The 20,452-nt window shown below is 41.7% G+C and overlaps 1 protein-coding gene across 4 annotated transcripts in view; it reads left to right on the top strand.

Annotated features, from left to right (window-relative positions):
- The window catches only part of MAP2K5 (mitogen-activated protein kinase kinase 5), a 289,315-nt gene that overhangs the window by 166,617 nt on the left and 102,246 nt on the right, over window positions 1–20,452 (top strand). For all 4 annotated transcript variants that reach the window (XM_080670938.1, XM_080670940.1, XM_080670939.1 and 1 more), the window contains exon 16: window positions 1,962–2,033. In XM_080670938.1, the coding sequence (XP_080527064.1) occupies window positions 1,962–2,033 (72 nt within the window). The remainder of the gene's footprint in view (window positions 1–1,961; window positions 2,034–20,452) is intronic.

Here is a 20,452-nt window from a genome sequence, read left to right as displayed (position 1 = left end):
TAATTTTATGGAAAGTGGTCCCAGGAGAAAGCAGTAAGTGCCTTGAGGTAGCCTGGTAGGTGGGAGTGGGAAGGCAGTTACAAAGTTCTGGGTCCCTGCTAAGACAACTTACTTGAGAGCACCAGGCCCACATTGTCCACACCCTGGGTGTATCTCCTGCTGGTGAGTGGTGGATGCCCACTTCCTCCATCGCCAGTGGACCAGGCTGACCCTGACCCCATTTACTCTTAAGGACTTGTATGGGCTCTCCTGAAGGATGATGACTATGGTGACTGCCAGAAACTCCAGGGATGGTACAAAGAATATAATGTCCTGGGAGCCAAGAGATGTGGGTTATGGTCCCAGCCCTGCCCTGCTTAGTTCTGGAAGCTTATTAAGCAACCATTCCACCTCTGTGAGACAATTATTTGTTCCTGTGTTCATTCAAAAGATCTCTGTGAAGTACCCTACTGCATGACAAACCCTGGAGGCACAGAGAGACCAGGCAGGCAGCACCCAGTTCAATATGAAATCCTTCTATTGAGGTAGAGACTGTGCTTGTACTGGCTTTTTAGACCACATACCTTGGAGGACCTCCAGTCCCAAATGGACCTTTCAGATAGTTCATTCATTTCAACAGAAACCCTGATACACAGAATAAAATGTTGAACAGGTGAATCTGGGCAAAGGAAATTTGGATGATCTTTATCCTCGTCTTAATCTTTAAACTTTCCTAAAGTTTGAAAGTATTTCCAAATAAAAAGATTTAAAAAATTAATATGAAATAATTTCTAGTGATCCAGACATATCTCTCAAAACAAATAAGTGATAGCATATAATGCATAATTTGTCACTCCACAACTAAGACTACTAGCTCTGGAGGGAGAGGGCCTGGGTTCAAGTCTCAGTTCATTTCCCAGCTTAGGATTTTGCCTAAATGATTTCACTCATCTGAATCTGCACTTTCCTCACCTGTAAAATGAAGTTTTCCTCATAAGGACTTTGTGAGGACTTAGTGAGATTGTAATTATTTATAACCTACTAGAGGCCCAGTGCACAAAATACATGCATGGGGGGGGTGTATGTGTCCCTCTGCCCAGCCTGCACCCTCTCCAATCTGGGACATCTCTCTCACAATCCAGGACTGCTAGTTCCCAACTGCTCACCTGCCTGCCTGCCTGATTGCCCCTAACCACTACATGTCTGATTGCCCTTAAGCACTCCCCTGCCAGCCTGATCGATGCCTAACTGCTCCCCTGCTGGCTTGATTGCCCCTAATTGCCCTCCCTTGCCAGCCTGGTCACCCCTAATTGCCCTCCCCTGCTGGCCTGGTCACCCCCAACTGCCCTCCCCTGCAGGCCTGGTACCCCCAACTGCCCTCCCCTGCAGGCCTTGTCACCCCTAACTGCCCTCCCCTGCTGGCCTGGTCAACCCCGACTGCCCTCCCATGCAGGTCTAGTCCCCCACAACTGCCCTCCCCTGAGGGCCTGGTCCCCCCCAACTGCCCTCCCCTGAAGGCCTGGCCCCTCTTCCAACTGCCCTCCCCTGCAGGCCTGGTCCCCCCCAACTGCCCTCCCCTGCAGGCCTGGGTTCCCCCCAACTGCCCTCCCCTGCAGGCCTGGGTCCCTTCCATCTGCCCTCCCCTGCAGGCCTGGGTCCCTTCCATCTGCCCTCCCCTGCTGGCCTGATCACCCACAACTGCCCTCCCCTGCTGGCCATCTTGTGGTGGCCATCTTGTGTCCACCTGGGGGTGGCCATCTTGTGTGTTGGAGTGATGGTCAATTTGCATATTACCCTTTTATTAGATAGGATATGATTTATAGATATCTACATAATACACATATGCATATCAAATTGCTTTGTTCTTCATAAAATGCTGTGCAAAGGTAGCAGGCTTTCTGCCTCAGGTGAGCTCGTGGTAGTATATGTGATCTCTGGAGTAACTTACATCAACTCACAAGCTCCCGTCTTTTTTCTTACAGCCTGAAAGAATTTCCGGGGAGCAGTATGGAATCCATTCTGATGTCTGGAGCTTAGGAATCTCTTTCATGGAGGTATGGTGTTTTTTATAAATAGATGTTTCTATGTATATTCATAGTAATATTTTCTATCAGGAAGAATGAAGATTTGGGGGGAAAAATTAAATCTCCAGTGTGTTATGTATACATATGTATACACAGTGTTTAAAGTTATTATTTTGATATCCTTGCATGGCTTGTGAACCAGCTATTTCTCACAGATCATCTTGTAAAAGTTAACCTAGAGTGCTTCTTAAAAATGCAGCTTCCAGACTCCATCCAAGACCAGTCCATATCGCTAAGAATCTGCATCGTTAACATGTTCCCTGGGTGATCCTTATGTACCAAATCCAGAGAACCTGTGTTCTAAAGGACAGTTCAGAAAAATTTTGGTTGGAATGCATATATCACTTCCAAAGGTGATTACTTTAAAGAGTACAGCCCTACTCATTTGGATGTATAAGTTCTATATGTTTGTTTAGAAAGAAAAAAAGCCACCTTGTTCCAATATAGTCAGATCATAGGTTGGGGCACGGGGTGTGATATCATCTGGGGGGAGGGTAAGGGGTATGTATTTAACACAATTTAATGCTTCTACTCTTTATAGATATATTTAGAATGGACTTTATCTTTCTGAACTTCGTGAAGCCCCACAAGAACTCTGCTAAGATTTCTATATCATGACCCTTGATCTATAAGGAAATGCATATGATTTATAGTAGAAGAACATCTGGGTCTGAGTTACAGTATTATAAAGTCTGGATACTCATAAGTGCTTCAAAAATTGTTTCTCACATACTTTGATTTAGATAAAAGAGGACTTTTTAAAAACTATAAAGGACTCCTTAAGTAAGATCATGGATAGAGTTGTATTCATGCTTTTATTACCTTTTTTCGGTCAAGTACTTTTTCTATGATTTTTGTAATGTATGAATGCAGCTGGATTTGTAAGGAAATATCTTCAGACTCAATTCACCTGCACTGAGGAAAGAAAACAAAAATAAAGTATTCAGTGTTTATTAAACCATATTCTCTGCTTCTTCATAGAAAAGTCCTCCAAGAGGAAATGCGATAGGTGTGCATCAGCTTATTGGTTAGCCATAATGGTGGACAGACACTCAAAACTGAGTCTCCCAATAGAATCCTGAAGGGATTGTTCAATTAGCCTGTGTCAGGGGAAACTAGTACTTTTGTGAGGTTCAGGCCTTGCTGTTGCATAATTTCCCTTTAAATTGTTGTCATTAAATGTATTCAGTAAATGACCGGATAAACTGTAGAACATTTGTGAAGTTGTACAGTGTAGAGATAAGAACCCTAGACTGGGTATGAAAGACCTAGACTGCAGTTCCAACTTGGCTACTGGCTTTCTAGGTGGCCCTGTGCGAGCCTCACTTTGGGTTTCAGCTTATTCATCTGTAAAGTAATGACCTCTAAGCCCCTTTCCAGACTAATATTCAATGACTCTAAGCAGTCTGCTGTTGTCTCTCTTTAACTTCCTGCTAGAGTTGTGTGACTTAGACAGTGGTATATCCTAGCTTGGCATAATTTGCAGAGGCATAGCAATACTGTGAAAGAGCATAACTAACAGATTTTAGATTTTAAGCCCGTATAAATATTCACCATCCATTCCTTCCACATTGATTTTTTCATTCATATATCGAGGTCTTGCTGTGCCTGCTGGTAAGCAATGGGGATATAGCAGTGAAAGGGGACTCCAGTCTCCACTCTCATGGAGTTGCATTTGGTGAGAGGTGGGATATGAGGAGAAATAAAAGAGAGTGGTAACTAAATATATAATTCGTCAGGTGACGATAAGTCCTGTGTTTTATACCAAATGCATCTGGGGTACAAGATAATGAAAAATATGTGATAGGGAAGGGGAGTAGGAGGTTTTGAGTTCATAAATGAGTAATTGTAGGCAATTCAATAATGAATAGAACTCCAGGGTTCTTTAGGGGCAGATGAGATGAGAACATGATCTGAAGAGTTTGGGAAGTTAATCCAAAAGAAGCACTTGAAGGCTAAGGTTCTTTTTTCACCACAGTATGCTTGGATAGACATGATAAATCTTGTTTAAAATCACTAAAGGTAGAGAGAAGAGTGAATCTCAGTAGCGTTTTAAAATTCTGAGTGATTGTGTTCTGAAATAGTTGACCTCTTCTAAGAATTGCTTCTCTTCTGTTTATCCTCACTTTCTATGTTTACACTCTGAAGAATAGAAAGTTTCACTTACTCAATCATTATTATTTTAGCACTGATCATGTGCTAGGCCTGGAGAATGGGACTTACAAAGCTGACAAAAGCCTGCCTCTGCTGGAGAAGACAACCACCTAACACCCAGAACACTGTAACAAGGTCTTCAGGAAAATGTTTATGAAGTACTCTGAGTCACAGAGGGTAGGTGGTGAGGTGGTTCTCAAAGGAGTTGACAGTGGAGCTGGGTTGGTCTTGGAGGGAGATTGCCACTGGGAGCAAGAAGGAAAAGATGGAGGAGCCCTGCCCACCCCCAGCACACTCTAAGGTGGACCTCTGTAAACCCTTTAGGAGAGCTCCCTTGTCAAAATAGGCAGGTCTCAGCTAGGCCATTCCACTACTTCTGTGTGGATACCTTCCTCCAACTGCTTTGAGTCAGTCAGTTTATTCCTCCAGGGTGTGAGGGATAAAGAAACAAATGGGATAAAAACTATGGGAAGCTGAGCAAAGGAATTTTCCTGAAATTACACCAGAATCAGATAGATACAAAATGGGAGCTAGAGTTTTCTACCTCCACCTAGCACCCCTACCAACACCAACCCCCACAATTCCATAAGCTCTTGACCCCTCCCTGAGGTTTGGTGATGCAGGAATCAGAAGGTTGCCTTCATTGTTTTAAACTCCTAACATAACAAGCTTCACCTGCTTGCTGGCTTCATACTCATACTTCATACAACTTCCCTTGTTAATGTGCTGCCACTGTCCCCATGGGGAGTCATAACAAGGCCTCTCGCCACACTCTTTCATAAAAGATGCTACATGCCGCTAAAATGTGCCACATAAAAAGCTACAGACAGGTACATTTGTGCCTTAAGCAAAGAATCTTTAATATCAGACTATCTTTTATCTAGGAACAGAACTGCCCCCATCTCCGCAGCTCAGCATCCCTCTGTTCCTGGGATAAAGTGGGTCTCTTCCAGAATTGTGTCAGTTGTATGCAATGTTTGGAGTTGGCAGAAGTAATAGAAAGATGGAAATTACCTTTAAGAAGGGAAAAATGAGGTCATTCAGCTTGACTAGAGCATGGCAGTTTTACTAGATGGGAAGAATTTGGCCCCTTTCTGTATTTTTGGCTTATGGATTCCAACTCAGATCTTTAAATGTGTTGTAGTTCTCCTTGTGTGAATTAGTTATGCAACCAAATAAAGGTCATTGCCAGCCCTAGCCAGTTTTGCTTAGTGGGTAGAGCATCAGCCTGAGGACTGAAGTGTTGCAGGTTTGATTCCGGTCAAGGATGCACACCTCAGTTACAGGCTCGATCCCCGGCCTCAGGAGACACCAATCGATGTGTCTCTCTCACATCGATGTTTCTCTCTCTTTCTGTCTCTCCCTCTTCCTTCCACTCTCTCTAAAATTCAATGGGAAAATATCCTCGGGTGAGGATTAACAAAAAAATAAATTAAAGGTCATTGACATATATGGGGTTTGGTGGGCTCACTTGGTAATGGGGAAAAGAACCCAGGTGGACTTGCACCTTGTCCTTGAATCTTTCTGACAGGAATTCATGTGGCAATGCAAAAGAAAGAAGAAAAGAAAAAAGAAGCAAGACCCACTAGCACGGGTACAAGATTCCTGAACTAAGACAAACTGGGAGGATTAATCCTACCCCCAAAATATCTCTTTGGCTCTTCTAGAAAGCTCGCAGTGATTCAGTTGACTGGGTCTGTTCACCCTCGCTGGTTGCTACTCAAGACTTCAGAGCTAAACTTTAAAATGAAAATGAGTTTGTTATATAATAAGGACTTTGTTTTACCAAGTTTGATGATTTTATTTAATCCTTAAGGGTAGGGAGAACCTAAAACATTTTAGGGCACATTTTTTTAATTTTACAGGCAGCTCAGTGCTTCTGTCTTTTCCCACATAGAGGCTTGAGGACAGAGTCCCACTGTTGTTGTTCACTAATTAGTTACTCCATGTATATTGTTGTGTCATTTGAGTCATAGCCATATTTGCAAAAGCTGTGTTTTTAGTTGCCCCTTCTTGGGTAAAAAATAAGTAAACATATACCCTTTTCTAGCTTTGCATCTGCAGCACCCAGGATGATGCATACACATTTACAAAGGCACCAGGCCAGTCCCATAGTGTTCTCACTCTCACTGGGTATGCTCTGCAAGTCCATGTTCTGGTTTGTGATTCTATCTGGTGGGTTATTGTAAACCCTGTTAAGATGGAATAATCTTTTGACAAGCTTTTCCGCAGGAGTCACGCTGAAAGCCCAGTCTTTAGCACATGCATTTTGCTCTTTTCACTTGGGCCCTCGCTCTTTCTGCCTTTGTTTGCCTCCTCTCTCTGCCAGTCTCTTGAGTCCAAGTCATAGAACAATCCAGCTCAATGTGCTCGGTTAATTGGAGTGTCATCTAGTCCTCTGAGACCCCTCTTCAGCATGATCGCTGCTTCATTGAAGTGGTTTGAATGATGTGTTAAATGATGAAAGCAAGGTCCGTGGCTTAGAAAAATGTCTCTAGATAGGTGAAGAACATACTTAGAGAGCCACACAAGGTCACTGTCATCAAAGTAACACCATCTTCTAAAGCTTCTTATGGGTTCTGTTGTTTTGACTCACAAGAGAGTTTTTCTTGTGTGTTTTAGAATTACCTTTACCAAGTTTTAAAAAAAAAATCCATGGCTAACTACTACACTGTTCACTCTACATGATATGGCATTTTTCTTCATCTCCTTAAGATTTAAATACCCATTCTTCATAAGTCCGACTCTGATCTCTCCAGCTGAAAGTAGTGTCTTCTGACTTCATCAACATCTTTATTGTGACATGTAGATTTTTCACTTTGTATAATAATTTTCTCATAATTCTTTATGATGGGCATCAGATTGATTCTCTCAAAATCTACACTGTCTAGCACAATTCCACTGCCCTAGTGGTATTCAGTAAATCTTTTAGGCTCAATTTTTTTGTGCTTTTGAAAGTTTCTGAAAATAAAGATTAGAATTTAAAGTTATTTTGAAGCCTTTAACATAAGCACTCATAAATGTATGCTGAGTAGGTCACAAGTATTTTACATGTGAAGAAGGGCTTTTTATTTGCCCAAGTATCAGACCTAGATTCAAGTGTCACCTCTGCCAGTATACACTATAGATCCTTAGATAGGTCATGTAATGTCTCTGGGCCTGATTCCTTATTTTTAGGTAGAAGCTCTCCGTCAAAGCTTCTGGACAAAGATCACAATGAGAAAATTAAGCCATTAGCCCCCTCTTTAAAAGGGATTACCTTTTGAAAGGTTTGTATTTGGTTCAAAAAAAGGCTACTAATTTGGTGAAAGCATGGAATGCATGTTTTAGCTTCCACTCTCACATCAAACTCCAGTAAAAATCACCATAAAGGAATTTTTAAAGACATAATATCATAAAGGCAAAACAAAAGGGAAAGGAGGAAACAAGAGCAACCCAATTTTGGATGTGGGGAAGCAGATGGACAATAGTAAACAACTTAGAAGAACTGAGAATGCTGAAGTCCTAAGCAGCAGTGAAGAAAATAAGAACCCCTGATTTACTGTATAGCACTCAGAAGGCTCAGGAATTGTGGCGCCAAGTATCTGGACCTAGGAGGGGATGTGGGAGCAAAGAGAAGAGAATTGTTTTCAATTCTGCTTGAGAAGCAGTTACTCTATTTGACCCACAGATTCTTCCCTAACTCAGCACCGCAGACAGTTGCCCCTCCCCACCCTAATACAAGTCTGGGTAAAGGGTTTTTTTGGATAGAATAAAATAAGTGATGCCTGGCATCATAGAAGACTGTGTCCCATTACTGAGTACGGCACATTGAGTAAAAGTTTGGACTTTAAATGTTGAGACTTCTCAGCCTTCTTAGCACACCCTGTTCCTAGGACAAGGGCAGCCAAGATGACCTTTCAGGCAGGAGATTGGAAGAGACTTTCCGTAGGGAAATCTGACGAAGAAGTCTTAAAGATCCAGCATTGGGAGTTCCCCAAGGACACAGCCCAGCTGGATCCTGTTACCTCAATCTGCAGGCTCCACCGATAAGCACAATGTTTCCAGTCAGATTTCTAGTGCCTTACTCTTAGCAGGGTATCTGAGGGAGGCCTTTACGGTGAGAACAGAGACCTAAAATAACTTAAAAAATAATAACTTGGAGGGCCTTGGGGAGACAATCTCAAATGAATTGGGATAGTATTCTCAGAGAGGTAGAACATATTGCATCCAGGAAAATGAGAACAGGCTGCTGTAACAAAGGAATTTTCAGAACAACACACAGAGAAACAAAAATTAGGGACCCAAATCAGGAAGTCTCGCATATGGAAAACAGAAGTTTCAGGAAGAAAAAATAGAAAAAACGGAGGAGAGGAAGTCATCAAAGAAAAAATATTTTCATTTTACTTTTATAAGGTGAGAAATAGTTATATGTTGTTTGAGATTGCCCTCCTCTTAGTATTCCTACAAAGAAAAAAAAAAAAACTAACTTTTTTCAAACTAAAAAAAGGCCCAGAGAAAGTTTTTTGGGGGGTGAAGGAATAGTAAATTTTTAATTGTCTGTATTTATCTATAATGGAATTTTTCCCAAGGAAAATTTAGCGTAAAAAGTACAACTAGTTGGCTATAACAACCTTGTCTTATGGAGATGTTAAAAGCTCTGAACACACCTTTTTTTTTTTTAATTTTGCCTTTACATGTATTGTTTAATGGGTACCATTTCACACAAAGCTATGTGAAATGAAAATAAAGGTATTGACAAAGTGGCATGGATCACCCAGCCCAGTACCCTTGTCAGAAGCTTCTGGAGAAGTGTGATGAGGAGATAATTTTTTTCTATGACACCATCTCCAGATTCAAGGGCGGTCATCCTAATTCTTGAACTGTTTAAATGCTTAGACTTTGGATTAACCAAATATGTTGGCACCACCGCTTATAATCAATTTCTCAAATACTTATTGAGAACCCTTTATGTGCCAAACACTTTACTAAGTACTGGGGAAACAGAGGTAACTAAAATAGGCATGTTCCCCTTCCTTGTTGAACCAATGAGGCTGATGATAAAAAAATAACAGTAAACATATTTTTTGAAAGTGGGCACTTTCAGTGTTCTCATCCCTTTTATAAGCACTTTCATTTAACATTAATAACCCCATCAGGTTACTTTGAAAAGTAAGCTTCTCTTTGAAATAACATCCTCATCTGTGTATTGGGTGCTTACCAGGTGACAAGAATTATGGAGTGTTATCTAGACATGGTTCCTGCCTCTAAATACATATACGAAAGAACCCTTTCCCCCTCCCCTCCCTACAAAAAAAAAAAAAAAAGAAAAGAAAGAAAGAAACACCCAGAGACACAGCTGTCTCTAGTGGTCTCCAGCTGTGGCTTTGTTTGTCTCTCTAGCCTTGGTGATTATGAACCTGGGCTGAGGGGTGACGGATGGCTCTGGATGTCCTGTGAGCAGCTGCTGTCAGCCTCTCTAGACCATAAAAACATGGCATTTGGTGTGATCCACTTAAATACTGGTATTTTCTCCTCTTCCTTTTTACAATTATTGCCAAGCTCATGAGTGGAAGTTACCTGTTGATCACAAGTTTCTGCTGAAAACCCTCAGAAGGCAAAAGGATCAAAGCTAAAAGGGTCTAAATACCAAGGAACTTTCAGTGGAAGGTTGGACAGGAAAGCGGGCAGGAGTGTGATTCTAGCGTCCTCCTTCCCTTCACTGAAGAATGCTGAGAAAAGAGCATGTAACAGTTTCTGTCCCTTGTTGCTCTCTGTAATTGTCTTCATTTTTTTCACTGTCATTTTTTGTTAAAATTTTTTTCTAACTTATTGCCAAGAATAAGGAACTGTTAAAATGACCTCTGGCATATGATGGATTGACTAGTTCAGCCCTTTGCAAGGTTTGTGAAGGGATCCAGCTGTCTCAGATTACCATGCCTAAACGTGCATTTTCCAGGGTTGTCAGTGACACTAGTGAATGTGAAACTGCCGACAAAGTGAAGAGCTTCCCACTGAATGAGGTATTGTGGAGCTTGCTTTGTGCTCAGAACGATCGTGAACACCCAGGAGATTGACAAAACAGCATGGAACAGGTGCTAGCAGTCCCAGCTAAGCATTTTATTATTTTGATGGATTTTAGGCTCATTGTAAAGTTTTTACAACAGCACATGTTCAAATTGTGTATGCATACAACACATACAATTTGGACTTTTAAAAAAATCATTAAATCAACAGTCTTGATATGAAGAATAAAGAAATAAAGAGAAGACAAAGCAAGCATTTGACAACCATACTCAGACATTTGAAGGGTGGTCAACAGAGAAGAGGCAGGCTGCTGCTTTATGACTGGCAGCCTGGACTTTCTGAAGCTAACAACCATCCCATGGTTTTCTATTCAGTATAAAGAATTTTCTAATTGATAGATCCCTGCACCCTTCCTCCTCTCACAGTGGAGTCTTTGCCTTTAGGGGTAAAAGTGCCCCATCCATTGGGGGCATTTAAGTAGTGACTGAATAACCACTTGTTTCAGGGTTTTGTTTTATTTTAAGGGGAAAATGCTTTGTAGAAGAGACAGGTATAAGGTTAGACAGTATGCATTCATTTATTTGTTAGTCATTCAGGAAATGTTTGTTGAGTGACAGTTATGTGGCAGGCACTGTGCTAGTCACTGGGGACACTGCTGTGAATGAATCTGACAAAGTCCCAGCTTTCACAGAACCTATGTTTTAAAGCAGGTGCTTGACAATGGTAACCTATTAGACAGAAACAGCGTTATCTCTTAGGGCCATGGTCAGCAAACCGCAGCTCGCGAGCCACATGCGGCTCTTCAGCCCCTTGAGTGTGGCACTTCCACAAAATACCACGGCCTGGGCAAGTCTATTTTGAAGAAGTGGCGTTAGAAGAAGTTTAAGTTTAAAAAATTAGGCTCTCAAAAGAAATTTCAATCGTTGTACTGTTGTTATTTGGCTCTGTTGACTAATGAGTTTGCCGACCACTGTCTTAGGGGTAACTGAGCGATGTGGAGCTACCTTTGAGTCAAGATCTAAAAGATAAGAAGAGGCCAGTCTTCTAGTGATATCTGTCAGCTCTGGAATTCTTTTGAGTGTGATGAATTGGGGAAGCACTGCTGTTACCTTTGAGACACCCAGTGCTAAAAACCACTGGTTACAGAATTCTGTCAACACTCAAGTCCAGTGACCTAGAATTGGCTTTAAACATGAATTTAAAGATCCTACAGGCCATACTTTGGTTCTGAAATGTATAACTTTAATATTGTTATAGCACTTACTTAGAAAATTATTTTACCCACTTTTTTATCTTATATTTAGAGACTAGAATATTTTTTTTTTACTAGCAGAGGGAGTTTAGAACTTTTAAAATCAGATCCCTCCTCTTACCAGTGAGGAAGCTCAGTCCAGAGATGGGAGAGAATGTGCCCACAGTCACGGCACCCAGCTAATACTCAACAGAAAAGCCTAGCATCTGGGGCTTCTCATGCGAAGTCTAGTGTTCTTCCCTCTGATTCCCAGCTGTTGACGTCTTGCTCAGTGTCATTCTAACAAGAAGGATAACAACATAACATTTTATGTGTACGTAACATTTAACAAAGCCATTTTATACTCATCTCATTTAAGCTTCTCCCCAGTGTGATGGGAAATGACTGAAAAATCAGTAATTTAAGGCACCTAAGATTGTTCTACTATATGAGCACCAGTGTTCCCATTTTGCCAATAAGGACACTGAGGTCCAGAGAAATTAATGGACTTTCTCAGGAAGTCTAAATGACTAGACCAGGTAGCATCAGTCACGTATCCTGACTCTGGATTAAAGTCTGCTTCTTCCGTTATGCTATAGAAAAAAAGTAGATCAAGTAGTTTGAGAAAAAGAAAATATGAATGATGAATATAAATGAGCAGGAAGTTAGAGAAAGGAAAGGGCTGGTTTACTGTGACTCTGCTCATCAGCCAAGACTGCTTTTCACAGGATGACCACCTACTCTATCCCTATAGCTACTGCCTATTCTATTCCTATTGCTACTACCTACTCTATCCCTATAGCTACTGCCTATTCTATCCCTATAGCTGCTACCTACTCTATCCCTATAGCTGGTTCAGTTTCACCATATTTTGAAATGTACAATTGCTGCTGTTTTTCAGAAACTAAGGTTTAGTTTATTTTTAAAAAATACAAAAATTAACATAATCTCCACTACTTCTGCTATAATTTTTTAAAAAGTGGATAGGTGAGACTCCATCTAAACATTATGTAGTTGCAGTAAAGATACAAACATTGCCCTCTGGAGCCCCTTGACCAGTAGGGAGGAAGGTAAGTAAAAGTGCAACAGATAGAAATCCTCCCTCTCTCTCTCTCTCTCTCTCTCTCTCTCTCTCTCTCTCTCTCTCTCTCTCTCTCTCTCTCAACCAGTAGCACATACAGAGGCCAGAAGTGTGAGAATATTATGCTCCCTTGACTTTGAAGTGTCTAGAAATAGAAGTGCAGGCTACATTGAGCTCAATAGACTACACCCTATGCACCCTAGTACTGGTGTTTTCCTAGGTGCCCACAGCTGCACAACTCCAGGAAGCAGTTTAGAAATGGAGACACACACCCCAAGCTGGGTCTCTAGGGACTGTTATGATTAAAACTGCCCACTGTCAGGGACACAGGCATTACAAAAACATTGAAACAGTGTCATTTCTTAATTCTTCTATGGAGATCAAAATGATTATTAAGTACATGAAATGGATTTGGGGGCAGTTAAGTAATGTTTTCTCGTCTTACAACCCTTTAGTCTTTAATAAGAAATAAGCCACCTAAATTAATCATAATGCTTAAATGTGTGAACGTGATTATTCCGAGCAGTGATGTGTAAGAGGGCCTTGCTAGTTGAGACTATGAACCTCAAGTGCTGAAGAGTTTGAACACTGTGTTCATTAAAGCATTGTAGCACAGAAATAACCACACTATGCACCGCCAGGTTGTCCAGGCTCTAGGAGACTTCCCCATCAGGAGTGTTAGCATAATCAACAAATGCTTAGTATCCACCTACTGCAAAAGACTATTTCCGGGGTCGTGGAGAACATATAGAAGTTTATGGCTTAGAGTTTGCCCTTCAACAAGTTCTAATTTACCTGACCTTAGAGACACAGGAAGATGTAGAATACTAGGAACTGCCACCAGGTGCAGGATGTGATACACTGCCTGGTGAGTGGTATAGACAGGGAGTCATATGAATTTTGTCCTCAAAATTGTCTTCTGGGACTAACTCCCAACAGAAGAAGAGGAGGAATTTGAACCAAGTCCTGAAGGATGGATAGATAGCTTCACCATCTCAGATTCCAGATAAGGAACCTACCCTCAATATTGCATTTTGAGTTGTGCAAAAATTTGAAGGACATCCATTTTTCTATTAGAAAAGTAGATTGTTTGCTTTCATCTATCATGACTGAAAGTTGTCTGTCTTTAATTCAGAGTATCTCACTGAATTACTTCTTCAGTGCACAGAACATCATAAAGGGACCTTTGCAGTTGTTTTTAAGTGACTTTTAGATATTTAGTTATATACCCAGATATTTTAATTAGCATTGCTCTGAGTAGAGCTACTAATGGAAATCAACTTTGAACAATTAGTGTCTTCAAAGCTTTTGACTAAGTGGGTCTCTTTAAATGGAGGGGTTTATTTTCTTTGGTTTTTTGTCTTTTTTAATCAATTAGCTGTCTCATAGTTACTGTGACCTACATGAAGTTATATTGCATTTAAACCACAATGTTCAACCAAAAGCTTAATTCAGTAAGAGTTTTTGGTTTAATATAATATGTATAGATAGATTGATATATACACACACATATAAATATACATATATATATATATATATATATATATATATATCCTATCTAATAAAGAAGGAATATGCTAATTGACCCTCATGCCATCACAAAGATGGCGATGCCCACAGCCAATAAGGAGGGAATATGCTAATTGACTGCCCCGCCGTCAAAGATGTCAGCGCCCACAGCCAATAAGGAGGGAATATGCTAATTTACTGCCACGCCCTCAAAGATGGTGGCGCCCACAGCCACAAGATGCCAGCACCCAGTCCCCTCAGCCCTGCCAGGGTGGCAGGCATGCAGCAAGGCCAGGCCCGCCCCCAGGTGCCTGCCCAGTCCTCTCAGCCCCCCAGCCACCCAGGCCTGGCCCGAGGCGCAAGCAAGCCTCAGATGTCAGCTGCCCAGCCACCCAGGGCCAGCCTGAGGCGCAGGCAAGCCTATGATGGCAGCTGCCCAGCCGCCCAGGGCTCCCTGAGGCTCAGGTAACCAGGGCCGGCCAAGGCTTGCACTGCCGGCAGTGGCAGCAGCAGAGGTGTGATGGGGCGTCACCTTCTTCTCATCACCGGGTCGCCTCCCACCCCTGAAGGCTCCTGGGGCAGGCCGGGCTGAGGGACGCCCCCCTCTAGCGCATGAATCTTCATGCACTGGGCCTCTAGTGTGTATGTTTGTGTTTGTGCAAGGGGCTTGGCCCTCGCAGCCACAGCGGCTTGCCTCGGACCTCGCAGCCCCGGCTTTGTCCAGAAGGTCGTTCAACTGTCCGGTCTAATTAGCATATTATGTTTTTATTATATATATAATACACACACACACATAAGCATACTTGTTTTTAAGAAAAAAAGAAAGTTACACAAGTGAAATAGCATTATGGACAGGAAGGAGAATTATGTGTTTTGGGACAGTAGGGTTAGAAAGACCATGTACCGTTTAAAGATTCAAACAATAGCATTTAGCATGAAATCTACTTTTTATCATCCTTACCCAGCCATCAAAATGAAGAAAGACAGTGTCCAGCTGTAGCAGTAGTTTGGTAGCAGGAGAATTAGAAGTAAAGGTACCAGTGCCTGAGGGGTGGGTCATGAATTAATAATTGCTGTGTGGCGGATGAGCCCCGTCAGAAGAGCTGAAAATGAGGAAGTTGCCTTGCAGAGCGCTATCAATCACTCAGTGACCATAACTTCCAGTAATTAGTGTATTTTATGGGCCTTTGCTTCAGTGGCTCGAAAGCACATATGCTCCAGTCACAGCTAAACTTTGCCGGAGTAATATTCCAGGATGATTTATCCTCCTGCTGCACTGGGATATAACCCTATATTAGGTGAAGATTGTGAACTAAGCTGCAATAAAGTGTAAGTTTAGGTACAGTTTGCCCAGGTTGAGACCTCAATGTATCATGCTTTTCAGCATTCATGGTTAGGCTACAGCAAGCAATCATTTTTAACAGTGAAACAAATAAAGCAATTAAAGGAACAGCGTTAGGATATTGTACTTGTGAATTACTGTTGCCCTCTCCCCATTTAAGTGTCCACTGTAATAAGCCCATTTCTAATTTTAAAAAAAAAAACAACAACACACTATTAGAAACATTTATTTGTAATGTTGTCTTTTCTCCATTATTAGTAGTAATCTTTAGAATGAAGGCCTTCTGAATAATGGAGAATTGCTTGAATTATTTCACTGTGCTACTCTTTTTAGGCTCCTTAAGTTAAAATAAATTTTCTTTTTCTCAGTGGACTCTGCTGAGGACGAGTACTTCTTTTTAAAATATTGGCACATGCTAAAGACGCAGTCCTGATGGGACTTCATATTTAGGCTCATTCTGCACCAAGAAAATGGTACTTTCGCGCTCCCAGGAGCACTTGGCACTTTTTGCACAGGCGTAATTAGTTATTTGCCGTGGTTCACCCACTGCACTAGAAATCTCTGGGCCTTTGTAGACAGGGTCCTTTGCCATTGCCAAAACATCTGTAGAGCCCAGAGTTCCTAGTAATCTAACAAGCTTTGCCACCAACCTACAGTATGACCTTGGGCAAATTAATTAAGCTTCTGCTGCCTACATTGGGCCATACTTCTGTTTGTGTTAAAGAAATCCTGAGAGTTAATAGGAAAGTGTTATGTGAAAAGAAGTATACGTTGAGTAAGGAAAAGGCATGCATAATCCACTGTATTCTTTTTAGAGTAAAATGTTTCTGCACCACTTTTAATGATGGCATCCTTGAATTTCCTTAAATAGAAACCAGGGATAAGCTGATTTCACCAAGCATGGGTGAAAAGTTATACACAGTTTGATGCTTTCATTATATTTATTATCACATCTTTAATTTGCAATGTATTAAAATACCATACAAGGTAAAACAATAATAGTAAAACAAACTAATTGTCTTTAATTAAAGTGAATTAGGTTTTGATTTTAATATATTTGATACAGTGAGAACTGATAACATGGAGGGTCCCAAAGGTTATTAGGGCATATTTCTGTTGGGCCTGATGGTGTTAGTAATAACCCTCTTCCTCATAGTTCTAGACATGAACAAATATGTCACTTCATCAGTCTCTGTTACTCGCACTTATGCCCCTCCGCAGGGGTTGCAGATTCCACAAGTTATCAGCTAATGGCGTTATACATTAAAAATTGAAGCTTTCTCACTCTGAGGCCTTTCAAGGCTTTGTTCTTAAGCCCTAGACACTTTGGAGTGCAGCTGCAAACTATAGGCAGAAGATTAAATTAATTTGTAACTCTTTTTTTTTTTTTTTGGTCCTGCATTACTAAATCCTCTACATTTAATTGAAACCCTACTTCAAGACGCTTTGTGTTTCTGTGTTCTTTGTTGTTAGTTTAACCTCCAAAGCACTTTAACGCGGGTAAATTGCTGTTATATCCTTTGGATTGTTTTTAAACCATTCACTGAGAGGACAGTGAAATTGATACATGGGAAGAAGAGTAAAATCTTAGGGTAGATTTTGAGGTATTTCATATTTATTATGGTTCTTCACCAGCATAGTTTCAGTTGATTTAAACTCTCTCCCTAGAACTGTGAAAATTGGTCTTGGGATGAAATCTCACCTAGGGAATTTTATATAATCCAGTAGTTAAGTCTGATTTTTTAAAGGTTCCCTATGTCTGAATGTTCCAAAGTAGCTGCTGCATTTCTATAAAATGAAGGTTTAACTGCAATGCACAATCTAAATGCAAAATCCTTAGATGGAAATTTAATTGTGTGAAATGTACACAGGGTAATTAAGAACAAATTTCTGAACATCTCAGACTATAAAGTCCTCCTTCAGCTAGATCATCAGCTATGTTAAAGATGCTTATTTTCAATTTGCAGTTATGCCAAGAAACATAGAATATGCCTAAATTAAGAATTAAAAATTCAGTGCTCTTCAGCATAACTGTAAATTTAAAACTACTCCCACATTGTTGATATTCTAAGTGAGAAATGATCACTAAGAACATATCCTGAATTTCTGAATTTGTATCCTGCATTTACTTTATGGCTACAATGTATGTTTTCTCTTTATGACTTCATGGCAATAATTATTCTTATTACTAACAGAAGCCATTTTGTTGCTTTGTAAGTAAATATCTTCATTCTAACTTTTTGTTAACATACAAAGGTTTCTATCATGCATTATTATGTATTTGGCAAATGTTATGATCACACTCACACACATACATTTGTCATTTAAATTGCAAACATACTCAAATGCTACTAGCACAAGAGTTCTTCATAAATTACGTTGGACAAATCAAAGATCAATAAGATTACACTAAGGAACAATTTTAGTTTTACAGTGAAATGTTAGTGGTTTACTGTTATTTAAATATATTCCCAAATGGTAAATGTTTTCAGAACATTCTTTTTCTGTCTTTTACATTGTAAATCTCCCACAAGGAACAGAGTATTTAGCAGTTTGCTGAATCTTAAGTGTTTGGAATTAAAGTGCACTTTTAATTTAACATTAAGTAGAATCCACTACCTCCCCTAGCTCTACCTCCACCACCCCAAAAATAAATAAAGCTTTTCCAAATCCTTTGCCATGTGAGCCTGTCCACCCCTGGGAATGAAAAGAATGTGAGAGTCCTTTGATGAATTGCTGGCGCTTATGTGAGTCCACATTTTTCAATATGCATTTTTTTAAACTGGACTTAAGCTGCCTATATTTAAATGCTCCTTTTGTAAAGATGATAAAGAGAGCAAAGATTTCTATTGGCTTAGCCCTAATCTGTTTGCTTTGTTGTGATTTTTTTTTCTTTAACTGTTAATCTATTTATAAATCTAAATCTACATACAAAGGTCATTGGTTGGCTGAACTTAAACCATTTTACTCAGTAAATTTAATTAAGAAAATACAGTGCAACTCATAAGCAAATGAGTTTTTCCCTAGTTTTAAACCAAACCACCCTCTTGAGTGCTGATTGCCTTGTCCGACCCCTGGTGATACAGAAACAGGCAAAATTAAAAAGGACATTAAAGCTTCATTAAATCTGAAACACATTTAGTACAGTGACATATCTGCAGGCCATTTCAGAGAAGATTACATACTCTTTTTTATAAGTTTCCTAATTTATAATACCTTGACAATAAAAACCGGGGAAATGCAAGTAGATTAATAGACCAGTAGGGGTAAAAGATACAGAATGGCCCCCGTCCTCCTGTCTCTGAAACGTTCAGTCATAGCACATGTGCTTCCTCTTCCCCGTAAGGGTTCCATGTTTATTGTGACTTTTGACAGCCTCATGAAGAGCCTGTTCTTCATGCAGTCATATCTGCTAAGAACCCTTTTCCTTTTTTCCTTCTCCTAATTGAACTTGATAAAAAGGGCTGTAGGGCCTGGCAATATATTTTCTTCTATTTTGCCACAAGACAAATAGTGTGGAACCTAAACACTGCAGCTGCATTAAACCTGGAAGGGCAGGGACATGCATAGAAGGCAGCTCCCTCTCCTGGGGCCTTAAAATGACTGCTTTGGTGCTGCTGCCAGTTTGCACTGCTGCAGAATTGGAATCCTGGACCTGTGCTGGAGCAGCCCAGTGGTGACACAATGAGAGAGGAAATGATTGTTGTGCTGCTCTGGTCAAGAACAAGGAGCCACTCTCTGTCCTCTGACTCAAAAGAGGTTAGACCTGCAAGATGTCTTAGAAGTTCTTCGAGGACTGTCATTGACAAGTAGGACTGAGATTCCACGGATGTCAGGAAAGTGCACACAAAGCAAAGCCAGTCCCAGGAATGACGAGTTCACTAGTTCAAGCACTGCCGCCTGTTCCCAAGCCCACTAGGGCCCAGAGGCTCCCAGCTGACCAGCCTACACTGAATTGTCTGTGTTCTCCTGCATGGTGGTGTCTTACAGAGTAAATGTAAGACATTAAAAGCTGTCACTGCTGTCATTTCAGTACAGAATGGTTCAAATGCCTACTCCACCCATCACCACCGCAATAGAACACAGTGACTCCTCCTGAATTGATGGGCACACTCTCGTTAGCCAGAAACACTGTCTTTACAAAATAAAGCAAATCAATGACCTCCATTAGATGGGGGTGGAGTGGGAACAGTGGAGAACTGAGTGCCTCCCCTTCCTAAGTAACCTATACTAATAAAAGGGTAATATGCAAATTGGTTCATGACGCCCTCACAGTAACAACTGAACAGCAGGCTGCATGGGGCGACCAGGCCGGCAGGGGGGTTAACAAGGGACAACCAAACAACTGACCAGCAGGCTGCATGGGGCTACCAGGCCGGCAGGGGGGTTAGCGAGGGACAACCAAACAACTGACCAGCAGGCTGCGTGGGGTGACCAGGCCAGCGGGGGGGCAGTTGGGGGCGACCAGGCTGGCAGGGGGGCAGTTAGAGGCAACTAGGCTGGCAGGGGGGCAGTAAGGGGTGACCAGGCTGGTGGGGGGGGGCAGTTAGGAGCAACCAGGCTGGCAGGGGGGGCAGTGAGGGGCTACCAGGCCTGCAGAGGGGACAGTGAGGGGCAACCTGGCTGGCAGGAGGGGGCAGTGAGGGGCAACCAGGCCGGCAGGGAGGGCAGTTGGGGGCGACCAGGTTGGCGGGGCGGGGGGAGTTGGGGGCGACCAGGCCAGCGGGGGGAAGTTAGGAGCGATCAGGCTGTCAGGCAGAGGCAGGGGTGATCAGGCTGGCAGGGGGGGCAGTTAGGGGCAATCAGGCAGGCAGGTAGGTGAGCAGTTAGGAGCCATTTTTCCCAGATTGTGAGAGGGATGTCCGACTGCCGGTTTCAGCCCGATCCATAGGATCGGATCGAAACCGGCAGTCGGACATCCCCCTGACGGGTCCCGGATTGAAGAGGGTCCAGGCTGGGCTCAGGGGAACCTCCCCCGCCCCCATGCATGGATTTCGTGCACCGAGCCTCTAGTAACAGTATAAACATAATCACACAAAAGGAGTTTAGTTAACATTCACTTTCTC

Source organism: Plecotus auritus (genome assembly GCF_963455305.1).
Source record: "Plecotus auritus genome assembly, chromosome: 1".
Taxonomy (NCBI): Eukaryota; Metazoa; Chordata; class Mammalia; order Chiroptera; family Vespertilionidae; genus Plecotus; species Plecotus auritus.
The sequence above is the reverse complement of the archived record's forward strand: the minus strand, read 5'-3'. Positions and strand labels throughout refer to the sequence as shown.